This window comes from Xenopus laevis, chromosome 2L (assembly GCF_017654675.1).
Source record: "Xenopus laevis strain J_2021 chromosome 2L, Xenopus_laevis_v10.1, whole genome shotgun sequence".
Taxonomy (NCBI): Eukaryota; Metazoa; Chordata; class Amphibia; order Anura; family Pipidae; genus Xenopus; species Xenopus laevis.
The window spans coordinates 74,409,114-74,422,924 of record NC_054373.1 but is presented as its reverse complement, the minus strand read 5'-3'; the positions used below and the strand labels follow the sequence as shown (position 1 = coordinate 74,422,924).

Below are 13,811 nucleotides of genomic sequence, written 5' to 3'. Positions count from 1 at the left end.
AAATTTGTTTTGATCAACTTCCATTGATGAAAATGTCTCATAGCCCTTAATTAACCTTTACCTGCATTTATTTGATTGTACAGATATGGGATCCGTTATCCAGAAACCCGTTGCTCCGAAATGCTCTGAATTACGGGATGGCAATACAAGTACCATGTACTTAATCCTAACTGAGATATAATTAATCCTTATTGAAAGCAAAAGAATCATGTTTGGTTTCTATAATGTTTACGTGATTTTTTTTTAGCAGTATGGAGATACAAACTCAGGAAAGATCCCTTATCTGGAAAACCCCAGGTCCCAAGCATTCTGGATAATTGATCCTATACCTGTACTTTATAATGTATTTTGCTGTATAATTCACTCTACTGATATTTTCTTTTTTCCCTAGTTTCACCTAACATTGTCACTTAACTACCTATAATGAAGGGAGAACAAAAAAATAAAATTAACTTGTTATTAACAAGCTTTGTAAAAAGTTCACCTAGACTTTAGCATCTCAAGTCTGAAGTACAGTAAATGTAAATTAGAGTTTTTCAGATAAGGTAACTTAAGATGGCCATACATGGTCAGATTACTGGTTTAGTGAGGTTGCCAAACAAGCAGATCTGGGCCTGATTTGGCCATCAACATTGTGGGCCAAATTGGGCTAATACATTCAGACCATACATTGGGGCATATGGCAGACAAGGACTGCATTACATGTCAATGCACTCCTCGTCCAACAGGCTTTGCAAACCTGATTGATCTATACACCAGATTTTCAGAAAGACATTAGTATGACAGATAAGATGCTGACTTGGGACTGAAGTGGTGAATTGGCAGCTTTTATCTGTCCATGTATGGCTACCTTAATTCTGTCTTGTGTCTTGTGAGACACTTGCACTGGTAGTGCAATTAAAGTACATAATGCAATACTGCACAAAGATTTCACACCTCAAACACCTTATTTTAAAGGGTTAAATTCCCCTATTGTCTGGTTGCCATTTACCTTAAAATGGTTGTTTATCTTTAAACTTTAAGTATTATGTAAAGCAGGGGTGTCCAAACTTTTTTCACCAAGGGCCATATGCGGTAAAATATACAAACAGCCGGGCCACTCACTGTGGACACGCCCATTTTATGGCCACACCCCCTGATTACCATGTTCATTTTACAAATTTTAAATAAGTAACACACACATACAAACACACAGACAGATACACACACACACACAGTGACACACATACAGACACACACACACACACATACAGTGACACACACACAGTGAAACACATACATATAGTAACAGACACACACACACACACATACAGATACACACACACACATACAGTGACACACACACACACAGTGAAACACATACATATAGTAACACACACAGACACACACACACACATACAGTGACACACACACACACACACACACAGTGACACATACAGACAGACACACAAACATACAGTGACACACACACACACAGTGAAACACATACATATAGTAACACACACACATACAGACAGATACACACACACACACACATACAGTGACACACACAATGACATACACACACACACACAGTGACACATACAGACAGACACACAAACATACAGTGACACACACACACACACACACACACACAGTGAAACACATACAGACAGATATACACACACAGTGGCACACATACAGATAGACACACACACAGTAACTCACACACTCGATCTGTAACTGACTCCCTTGCCCGACTGCAGCCTCACTAAATCCACCCCTCCCCCAAGCCAAGCACCGAACAGATTTACTCACAGTTCATGAGAACATGCAGGAAATCCAGGCCAGGTTAGGCAGCAGTTGGAGCCATGCTTTCACTTTGTTTACTGGCTCCCCCTCCCTCCCCGCACTACACTAAACTCCAGTCACGGGGAGGGGAGGGCGGAGTTTAGGACAAGCTTCTGTGAAGCACTGTAGGTTCCGCCCCTCAATGACGCCGTGGAAGGAAACTTTTTTTTTTTATGGATGCTGAGAGGGGGGAGGGAGTTTTGCACGCTGCGGGCCAATTAAAAATGGATATCGGGCCGCATTTGGCCCGCGGGCCGTAGTTTGGACACCCCTGATGTAAAGAATGCTATTATGACACAATTTGCAATTGGTTTTCATTTTTCATTATTTGTGTTTTTTGACTCATTTAGATTTTTATTCAGCAGCTCTTCAGTTTGCAATTTCACTGATCTGGTTGCTAGGATCCAAACTACCCCAGCAATCATGCATATCCATAATAAATGAATAAGAGACTGAATATGAATAGAGGGCCTGAATAAAAGGATAAGTAACAATAACAATGCATCTGTAGCCTTACAGAGGATTTGTTTTTTAGATGGAGTCAGTAACCCCCATCTGAAAGCTGTAAAGAGTCAGAAGCAAAAGGCAAATAATTTAAAAAAAATGTAAAAAATAAATAATGAAGACCAATTGAAAAGTTGCTTAGAATTGGCCATTCTATCACATACTAAAAGTCAGGTCTGGGAGTCAAAATAGGCCCTGCCATTTCAAGTACATAGAGGCCAAAACAGCCCTCAGCTAGTCCACTAAATAGTGACTTTTTATGACTTGTACAGCAGCCTCTCTGACATTTTCCAGAACCCACATATTGCCAGTCCTGGCCTGCTAAAAGTTATGTTAAAGGTGAACCACACCTTTAAGTAAACCGTTGTCTTAAAAACATAAGATGTTGTTACAGTTGTAGTCTATCCATACCTCCCAACTGTCCCTTTTTCGGAGGGACAGTCCCTCTTTTGACAGCTCAACCCGCAGTCCCTCATTTGTACTGGAAAATCCCGATTTTCTCTGCACTGAACAGCCAGAAAAAGAAACTAATTTTCTAACTTAATTGGCTTTTAGCAGAGATCCCAGAACAGCTAACAGGTGCAAATAAGATACTATGTAACAATTTTGAGACACAAAAAAAACAGTTTAGATAAGGAGAAATATTTTCAAACTTTCATAACCTGCCAAATTTTGTAAAATGAACATGGTAATTAGAGGGTGTGGCCACATAAAGGGGGTCAAAACGTTGCTGCGCTACGTGCTAAAAAAATTTTTGTCCCTCTTTTTACTTCCAAAATGTTGGCAGGTATGGTCTCTCATTTCTGGTTTTAACTGCATTAAACCCTTTTGCTTCACTTAGATATCTTATTTTCTACGGTTTGGCAACATGAAACACAGCATTACAGCTAGTGCTTAGAGCTTCACACAAGCAATTCGGCACCCCTTGCTCCCGTTCCGACGCTGGAAATAGTATGCGCAGCGTGCGGGGACGACAACGGAAAGACCGCTTCAGGGCGGCAACAAGACCTAAAACGCCCCTGCCACAAAGGTAAAGATGTTTCGGAAGTATAATAAGTGAATCCACCTTTGCCGTTTATACTGACAGTAGATTAACCATGAGGGGGGAAGTTAGCATAGTCCTCATACCAACCCCTGATAATTTTGCTTCAGCTGTTACCATTGCTTTTGGATTGTAACTCCCACCTCCAACCAACTTCACAATATCAATGACAATTATAGGACGTTTATGTTATATCCCTAAAGACAGCACAACGGACAATCCTAAAGTCCACAGAGAGGAAATAAAAGCGTTCTTACCACTGCAGGACAGCATGTTTCTACAGATGGTCTTTCCCCATAGAAGCGGAAACAAACCAGGAAGTGTCTGGGTTCGCCCTTAGTGCGTCATAAAGGCTGCTGCTATGGGTGGATGTAAATATTGCAGATAGCCCTGATACCGGAAAAGGGTGTGCGTTCCGTATGTAATGGCTTTTTAAAGTGTTCTGCAATCCTGTTTTGCAACGGTCTCTTGTAGCAGATTTTTCTTTGCCAGAGGATGGACATTTAATCGTGACACCTCGAAAATGCCATACGTAATACTAAAATTCACTGCAGGTGCTAACATAGTTTCAGGTCGCGCCTCAGAATACTGAAAGCATTTTTTGGACATGCTCAGGGGAAATCGCTCTCCAGCATGCGACGATCTCCTAAGGTAGAGGAACGCAGCTTTTTCTCTCACCCATCCTCAAAGGCTGCAGTCGCATCTCGGTCCTCCCTCCTCAGCCTTCAGCTCTTCCTCCTCAGCCATCAGCCTGCCATCCTCGGTCCTCCATACAAACCAGGCCTGGATTGAGAGTCAAAACAGCCTCTACCTGCCCAAACAGCCCCCTATATGGCAACTTTCTATGGAACCGTACAGCAGTCCCTCTGGCATTTGCCAGAACCCACAGTTTGCCAGTTCTGGCCTTGTACAACCGCTCTCAGGCCTCCCTCCTCATCCATCAGTCCTCCCTCCTCAGCCAGGCTTAGGAGCTGAAGTCTGAGGACGAAGAGTGTTTGTACCGAGGAGGGACTGCTGATGGCTGTGGAGGGAAGACCGAGGACCCAGGTCGGAGGTGTGACTGCAGCCTTTGAGGATGGGTGAGAGCAAAAGCAGGCGATGCTGCATTCCTCTACATTAGGAGATCGAATGCAGGAGAGCGATTTCCCAAGAGGATGTCCTAAAATTAGGCCCGGATTTGTGGAAAGGCCATCTAGGTCCGGGCCTAGGGCAGCAGGATGGCAGCAGGAGGCAGCATGCTGCCCAACCACACCCACATTGGTTCAAAAACACCTTGGATGCACAGGAGATACAATCTCCATAAGAATTTGCATGAATAAAGGGGAGGGGACAGGGGCGACGAACGGCAGTGGGCCTAGGGGCGCTAGTAAAATACCTGCCAAGGCCGGGGCCGGTATTACAAATTTACCGGCAATGTAACTGCTGGTAAATTTGTAATACCCTTAAAAAGACCCCCTCGGCTCGCCCCCAATCCCCTGTAAACTTGCCTTTTCTTTTGCCTCTTCTAGCGTCCGTGGCGTGGCCCCGCCCCTTTTGACATCACGTCCTGCCCCTTTTGACATCACGTCCCCCCGGCAGCCGGTAAATTTTTTTATAAAAGGTGGCAACCCTAAGGGGCGCCCGCTATGTAAATCCAGCCATGCCTAAAATGCTTTCCGTAATAAAGCATTTTAGGACATCTTCAGGGGAAATCGCTCTCCTGCATGTGTTCTCCTAAGGCAGTGCTGTCCAACTTCTATGGTACCTAGGTGGAGGGCCGGTAATGGAAGCCAGTGTTAGCCACTCCCTGTTGTTAGACCACACCCACTTTAAACCACACCCATGTTAACGCAAGACCATGTCAATATTAATAGCACACCAAAAAACAAAATAGTTGGTGCTCACTGTAGGGATCAGGGCCGGAACTAGGGGTAAGCAGAGTAGGCGGCTGTCTAAGGCGCCATCATTGACGGGCGCACTTTTTAGGGGATTTTTTTTTTTTGTTTTTTAATTTTTTTCAAGCGTTTATTTAATAATTTGTTTCAGTAATCATGGTCACCCAGTTGGGTGGAATCCATCTCCTTCACCTTCTCCCTCTTGCCGGCAAGTAATAGCGCCTTCTGTGCGGTGCAGTGCAACGTGCATACACTCGTCAGTGACGTCACTGATGTGGTTGGGTGACAGAGAGAAAGGCAGAGAGCTGGGGGGGCTGCTTGCTGTGTCTTACACTTGCTGTTCTCAGCCTTGCACAGTTGCACTGAACTGAAGACATTCTTTCTATTACTGTAAAGTGTGAAGCTTCCTGCTGGCACAGCCAGGTACAGATTTTGGGGCCATATGTTTGCTGTTGCTGCTAGGCTGGGCGCTGGCACAGGTACATAAATACTTGGGGGCAATATGATTTGATCAGATTTATTTTTGGCTGCTGCTGACACAGGTAAAGATTGGGGGCAATATGATGGCTGCAGGAGGGCTGTATGATGGATGGCTGCTGAGCTTGCTGGTACAGGTATGGGGAGTAGTAATATAAATGAAAAAATGTTTTTACGCTTTCTTGCTCTCTTTATTTAAAAACCATCATGGTAAGGAGGGAAATGGTAATGCAGGACAGGGGGCGCTGATTGAAGCTCTTGCCTAGGGTGACAACTACCTTGTGCCTGCCCTGCCAAGGATGTCACTCATATGTGAAAAAAGTTAAGTCATATAAGACATACCCTTAAATCTATATGCCTCCTCCCCTGTGTATAATACAGGACCCCAGCATATGATTAAACACCTTAGGGGCCACTAAAAAAATAATTTTCAAATGCTAACAAACCTCCAGAACAAATACCAAAGTATGACACACACAGGGAGCATAGGGAAGGCAGAACAGAGCAGGAGACAGGAATCAGGACGAGCCTAAAATGTACTACATACAGGGACACAGTGCTGGTGCCCCATTAGCATTTTGTATAAAGTGTGAACAGGTGAACAATGTGGGCAGTTTCAGTCTGGGTCTCAGGTGTGAACAGTACAGGGTTTAAGGGGTGTGAACAATAGAGGTGTCACAAGTGTGAACTATACAGGGGGATCACAGGTGTGATACAGGGGATTACAGTGTGAATTTGAGGTTTAAACAATACAGGGGCCAGTTAATTTCTCTATTGATACCTTTTAAATTTTACATATGATGAGCAGACACAACAGGCAGACTTTGATGTGGAGGGCCATATAAGGGGGGGTCGTGGGCAGCCCTGTCCTAAAGTATAAGAATGCAACATTGTCTGCTTTTTCTCCTCAAAAACTGCTGTCGCACCTCCATCCAAGGTTCTCCCTCCTCAGCTCTTCCTCATCAGTCGTCAGCCTTCCCTCCTTAGTCCTCAGAATAAACGCTCTCCATCCTCAGCCCTCACTCCTCAGCTATCAGCTTGGTTTTGGAGCTGAGGCAGGAGGGCTGAGAGCTGAAGAGGGAGGGCTGAGGATGGAGAGCGTTTGTACTGAGGGCTGAGGAGGGAAGGAATGAGCCATGAGGGGGGAGTTTGTAACAGCATTTGTGGGCAGCACGGAGGTGTGACTGCAGACTCTTGGGATAAGTGAATATAATAAGAGGTAAATCGGCATACTTCAGCATGGAGCATGTGTCCTAAAATGCGTTCTATACGCCCAGTGTAAAGATCCTGTTGGTACCGCCTTATCCTACCTCCATATATGCCTCAGTGCTCTCCCAACCTATGTAATGTTAGTAGATGGCTCTGCTTAGATAAAGCAGGCCATTTATGCTAGCAATAGTAGCAAATGGAAGTGTGGTAAGAAAAACATCTAAATAAACCCATACACAATTCCCTTAAGAAATTATACTATCTATTTTGGGGGGAGGGGGTTGTGGGTGTTTTTTTTTTTAATTGAATTAGTTTGCAGACCCCAAACATAATACTCTCCTCTGTCCTGCTAAGACCAGGACTTAAAGCCACAACACCCTCGTTATATAGTCCACAAGGCCGACATCAGAAATTACTGGGCCCAGTGCAGCAACATTTTCTGGGCCCCCTGGACCCCACCTACCCCAAGCGCCACCCCACAGTAAAATGTCCACAAAGACACCACCGCTAAAAATGGTAAACCTCCTCACTCAAAGATGTATAAAAAGCCATTGGTGGTCAGGTCCCATATACAAACATTACTGGTCAGGGCCCCTCTATAAGGGCCCCTCTTAATGGGACTGCATCAATTATGGAAAAGGACATTGGTGTCCTTGTAGATAATAAACTTGGATCTAGCAAGCAATGCCAGACAGCAGCATCAAGGGCAAATAACGTCTTGAGCTGTATTAAAAGGGGCATAGACTCACGGGAGGAGGGGGTCATTCTTCCACTTTATAGAGCACTGGTAAGGCCCATCTAGAATATGCTGTACAGTCTTGGTCTCCAGGGCTCAAACACAGGCCTGGACTGGTAATCTTTGGGTTCTGGCAAATGCCAGAGGGGCTGCTGTAAGGTCCCATAGAAAGTCAGTATTTAGTGGGCTGGTGGGAGCTATTTGGGCCTCTATGTGGGCTGATTGGGCCTCTGTGTACCTGAAATGCCAGGGCCTATTTTAATTCTCAGTCTGGACCTGCTCAAACAGGACATTATTGAATTAGAGAGGGTCCAGAGAAGGGCAACTAAGATGGTAAATGGTATGGAAAATCTTAGCTATGAGGAAAGACTGGCCAAGTTGGGGCTGTTTGCGCTGGAGAAGGGCCGCTTAAGGGGTAATATGATAACTATGTATAAATATATAAAGGGATTATATAATAATCTCTCTGTTTTATTTACCAGTAGGTCTTTCCAGCTGACACAAGGTCACCCATTCCGATTAGAAGAGGTTCCGCATAAATATTTAGAAGGCGTTTTTTACAGTGAGAAATGTGAAGATGTGGAATTCTCTCCCTGAATCAGTTGTACAGGCTGATACATTAGATAGCTTTAAAAAGGGGTTGGATTGCTTTTTAGCAAGTGAGGGAATACAGGGTTATGGGAGATAGCTCATAGTACAAGTTGATCCAGGAACTAGTCTAATTGCCATTTTGGAGTCAGGAAGGAATTTTTCCCCCTCTGAGGCAAATTGGTGAGGCTTCAGATGGGTTTTTTTGCCTTCCTCTGGATCAACTGTCAGTTAGGCAGATAAAAAAAAAGAATGGTTGAACTTGATGGACGTGTGTCTTTTTTCAATCTTACTTACTATGTTACATATAATATCACACTGTAATGAGTCATAGCTCATACACCATACACATAGGGTTGCCACCTTTGCTGATGGCTAAACCCGAACACGGGGGGTGGGGCAGATAGCATTGTGGGTGGGGCAGTGATGTAGGAACAGACATGATGACATCAGAGGTGGACACAATGATGTTGGTGGAGTTCTGACACCAGGGTAAGGCATGCATCACTTAGATGAAACTGGCTGGATTCTATCCAGTTTTCGCAATGTTTTAATGTGTTCATGTACAGTTCATACCCACACAGGTGGCAAACCTATCTTCTATATTCTGCTTGATGAGTAAACCCAATCCTTTAATGAGATTATGAGATCTATTATACAGAAGTTTTTCAGAACGCTCTGAAATACAGCAATGCTAATTTAGAAAAAAAACACTTATTTTTGATTGATTTGCTTTTTTTGTAATAATAAGAAATTAACTGCAGTAACTAAGTCATGTTGAGATGAGTATCTTAGTATTTAAACACATAGGGTTGCCAACGTTGCTGATGGTTAAACCCGAACATGAGGGGCGGGGCAGATAGCATTGGGGGTGTGGCAGTGATGCAGGAACAGACATGATGACATCAGAGGTGGGTACAATGATGTTGGTGGAGTTGTGACACCAGGACGAGGCTATATAAATGTTTTTAATGTATTGCCCAGATTATTGTTCGGGTTTCATAAGGCTGAAAACCAAAGTTCAGACCTGAACAGGCCTTACAAAAACTGAACTGTTCGGGTCAAACCCGAACAGGCGGCAACCCTAAATACAGGGCACTGCTTCGTCCAGTGTCGGACTGGTACACCAGGGGCCCATCCAAAAACCTTAGACCAGGGGCCCACTGTCAGTACTATTATTCTTCCTCTCCTCACTCAAACTCTATTCTCCTAGTCTCTTTTCTTTACATACTATAACCTATTATTCCATATATTTAGCCTCTTTGAAATAGGGAATGGCCATGAAATAGGCCAAATGTTTAGCAGCATGAGGGCCCACTGACACCTGGGCCCACCGGGAGTTTTCCTGGTATCCTGGTGGGCCAGTCCGACACTGGCTTTGTCTCTCTCATGTTCTGCTTCTCTGCAAGCTCCAGGATACTGGCACTCAGCCCTCTTTCTGCCATAGAGAAAGGAGCCCAAACAGGAACAGTGTCAGGGTTGCCAGGTTTTCATTTCAAAACCGGGTCAAAGACTATAAAAAGCCAAAAAGTAGCCAAAAGCCATTCTAAAAGTAGCCCAAAAATAGCCAAATTTGTGAACTGAAAAATCTTCAAATAAAACAATAAGGGTTTCAAATCAATTAAGTGCCTGTAATTTTGCAACAACTTTTCTCCATTAAAGAGGACAAGTTTACATTTTCGCCGTAAGTTGGGACAAATTTTTCTATATATGAAAAAGTGCATAACTATTGTGGTCGGTCCTGCAAAAACAACTTCTGCTGCCCAGTCCACTATTACCTTGCTGTGCTGTGAACTCCGTCGGTACTCCCCCAGTCCCCACAAAAAGCACCCTTCCCGCACATAAAGGACAAGGAAAGGTTAAATATAACAGGCAGTTCAGAAACAGGTTTACCTCTATAGAACCTATCGGTGAAGAAATCTCTGTGATGCATGCCTCAGTTTAAAGGATCTGTAGCCGATGATTTTACTAATGCTTGCAGTACAGAATGCGAGCTACCAATAATGCACCGGGTTCCTCTCAAGACTAAGACTGTAATGCATACTGAAATTCCCTTCAGTGCATGCGAATATCTTAGTTGTTGTGAATGCACTTTCTCCCCTGCTGCCGACTCTCTCTTCAATATTCAAATTTATGCCCGCCCTCCATGCAAGCTGGTCAATCGGAATGGTTAATGGGCGTTATCAGGCTTTTGCTGTAACTAGGATGTGCTTATCTGGATTCCTTCTGCTCTCCAAGAGATAGAAAACTGCAGGCGGTTACTTTAATATACTTGAGTATGTTATGTTAATCTATCCTGAACGAGGCTTCTCTTGTGAAGAAGAAGCCTCCACCACTGCTTCCTAATCATAAATAATATTGCCTGGACACTATAAGGATTGCAGTGCAGCTTCAAGAGGGAGGTTAGAAACAAAGCTTAAAGGAATAGTTCGTTGTGAAAATAAAAACTAATAAATACATAGGCTAGATAGTAAATAGATAAAATGTTTCTAATATAGTTAGTTAGCCAAAAATGTAATGTATAAAAGCTGGAGTGACTGAGTGTCTTAACATAATAGCCAGAACACTACTTCCTGCTTTGCAGCTCTATAACCGAGTTAGTCAGCGACTTGAAGGGGAGGCCACATGGTACATAACTGTTCAGTGAGTTTTGCAATAGATCCTTAGCATTCAGCTTAAGTCTCTGATTGGTTACTGCCTGGTAACCAGTCAGTGTAAACCAAGAGAGCTGAAAAGCAGGAAGTAGTATTCTGGCTATTATGTTACACATCCAGTCACTTCAAGCCTTCATACATTTTGGTTAACTAACTATATTAGAAACATTTTTTATTTTGCACAGCCTGTTTACCCAGTTTTTATTTTTACACTGAACAATTCCTTTAAGAGAAACATTGTAGCAATTCTTTATTAAGATTGACAGCAGCATGCTCTTTCTATGCTCGTTCACCGTATCTACTGTTACGAGCAGTCAATATTGACGCATGCACAAAACAGCAGGAAGGATTTCGTTGATGACGTGCTCCGGCTCAAAATGGCGGACGCGAACATCGAATGAATCGATACCATGCACACAGGGATTGTAAAGAACATAGAGGGTATTTCTAGAAAATAAGTTAGCAATCGAGGAGGAGGGAAAGTGCACTTTACAATGATGTACTGAGTAAAAACTGAGTTCAAATTACCCTAGCAACCATGGATTGATTTGAATAAGAGACTGGAATATGAACAGGAGAGGCCTGAATAGAAAGATGAGTAATAAAAAGTAAAAATAAAAGTAAAATAAGAGACTATAAATAACTATAAAACTTTAAAAAATAAATGATGAAAACCAGTTGGAAAGTTTCTTAGAATCAGCCATTCTATAACATAATAAAAGTTAACTTAAAGGTGAACCACCCCTTTAAGGGAACTTAATAGTACTGAAATACTCACAAACACAAGTTCAACCACACACAGCAGCAGGCAGCAGCAGAGCCAACTGAGTGAGCACTGAGCAGTCTGTAAGGTAAGGTTTACCACGTGATGGGAGGAGGCACGGTAACAGAGCAGCAGGCAGTTTCTACAACTCTCTGACTCAGACGGAGACAGACGTCGAGCCACGTGACTAACTGCGACGTCTCCAACCAACTCACACAGGCGCAGTGGCACTCAGCGCAGCTAGCGAAGCTGGGGTTGGAAGGGGGAGTGCCGTGGGGCTGGGCTTACAGCAGCAACGCAGGGCAGCAGACTCTTTCTCCTGGAGTCTAGTCGTCAGTAGTGAACTGACATTACTAAAATCTGCATAATAACATTTGTGTGGGTTTTGAAAGTCCAAACTTTTAAAACTAGACCAATTTGGCGCTAAACCCGCCAACCCTAAACAGTGTGCTTCCAGGGGTGGGACGGAGCCTACTGAGTGATGTAATGAAGGGAGAAGCTGTATTTGGCTGAAAAGCAATGGGGCAGGGCGAGATTGCAGAGTTAGGGATCGTCTGCCAATTTTATACTGCTCATGAAAACCAGTCTTGCATTGTGTCACAGCTTGAAATTGAGTTTGCTGATCGTGGAACTTGCAGATAATTCCTAATTTTTAACTACTCCGCCACATACCATTTTCGGCGTGGCTTCGGATCTTCAGCACTGCCGAGCCCCCCCTTTAGCCCCGGTACAGGTGTAACCCCTGATGGCGGCCCTGATAGTCCATAATGCAATTTGAAACACATTCAAGAAATGCACATGTAGAAATTTGGCTACACAATAGCTTTTCCACAGGCTGCTTCCCCAGAATCCCCAAGTAGTCTAAGACCTGTGGAGAAACAAAAGCTGAGAATCCACTCCTCTGGAGCCTTTGCTCGTGTGCTGACCGTGCCGAAATCCAGTGTGTCTGCTTACACCAGAATGAAGGCAATGTTTCTGGATGCAGGCAGAGCAGCAGCTGAGTAGCGGATTCTCAGCCCACGTTTCGGGGTGAGATCCACAGTGTGGCATTAGTCTACCAATGTCACTCATGCCAGTGTATCTAAAGTCACTTTTAAGCCTCTCCCACATAGTGAGACTTCATATCCTATAATTGACTTCAACTATGTAACTTATGCTATAGATAGCTATATGGCACCACTTTGTCTCCCAACATAGTGAGTGAGCTACGGCTTGTGGATTGGGGACAATGTTAAGGCTTGGCAGATGCGGCATATTAAAGGAGAACTAATGCTTAACTAAAGAAGTAGGGCTGAAATCTCACACATTATTCTTTTGGACTTCTATACCTGGCCAAGGTAACCACAGGCATTTAGCAGGGAAGATCCGTGCTTCCAAAGTAGCTCCCGACCTTCGTTTTTGCACATGCTCTGTGCTGCTGTCAGTTACGAAGGTTAGGGGCTTATGCACAAGATACTGAATATAGCTTAATATTATAAATGTCACAATATAAGGCTGATGCTGATTAGTAAATAATTTTTGGTACATGGCAGCTCAGAAACCAGCACAATTAGTATCAGAATTTAGTAATTGGTCCTGTAGCATCAACTTATATGACAGATGAATCTCATTTTCTGCTTCGTGTATCGACCCTTAAGCTTTGCTTCTCAACAGCTGCTTAAAGCACACACAGCATGTGCGTGTCACAGACACTCCTAACGAATACCAAAATGGTAAACTTCTTTGACAATTTTGAAGGTCTGAATCATTACTACTTTATAGATTCTGAACTTTAGGCTGATTCAATAAGTGCAATTTACAAAATATGGCATTTCTAGTCATATTCATTAGGGTTTAGTTCTCCTTTAAGGAAGGGGTAAATACACACTCTCATATAGGGATATTGCTGAACTATACAAAATCCATAGTGACTGAATCCTGCTTAGCAGCAATTCTGAACACAATGACAGGCAGTGGGTATTCTGCTTAAACCATAAGCATACATATGGAGATCTGCTTGTGATGGGCGATATAAGGCTGATACAATCCTGGGCCCTAGGGCTCAATGAATAGATGACAATGAGGAGAAACCAAACAGTTGGATTGAGGACCGTATCAACAAACCAATGCTATCCCCAATATGATGGATTTTTAA

The 13,811-nt window shown here is 43.5% G+C and overlaps 1 protein-coding gene across 4 annotated transcripts in view; it reads right to left on the bottom strand.

The window, feature by feature from the left end:
- The window catches only part of LOC108708165 (complement receptor type 1), a 119,831-nt gene extending 108,117 nt beyond the window's left edge, over positions 1–11,714 (bottom strand). For 2 of the 4 annotated variants that reach the window (XM_018246573.2, XM_018246575.2), the window contains exon 1: positions 3,634–4,583. In XM_018246573.2, the coding sequence (XP_018102062.1) occupies positions 3,634–3,649 (16 nt within the window). In that variant the 5' untranslated portion in view covers positions 3,650–4,583. Of the gene's footprint in view, positions 1–1,797; positions 1,990–3,633; positions 4,584–11,692 lie in introns of those variants that run through there. The other 2 variants (XM_041582056.1, XM_018246574.2) reach the window with 2 other exon arrangements.
- Positions 11,715–13,811: the final 2,097 nt, after the last annotated feature.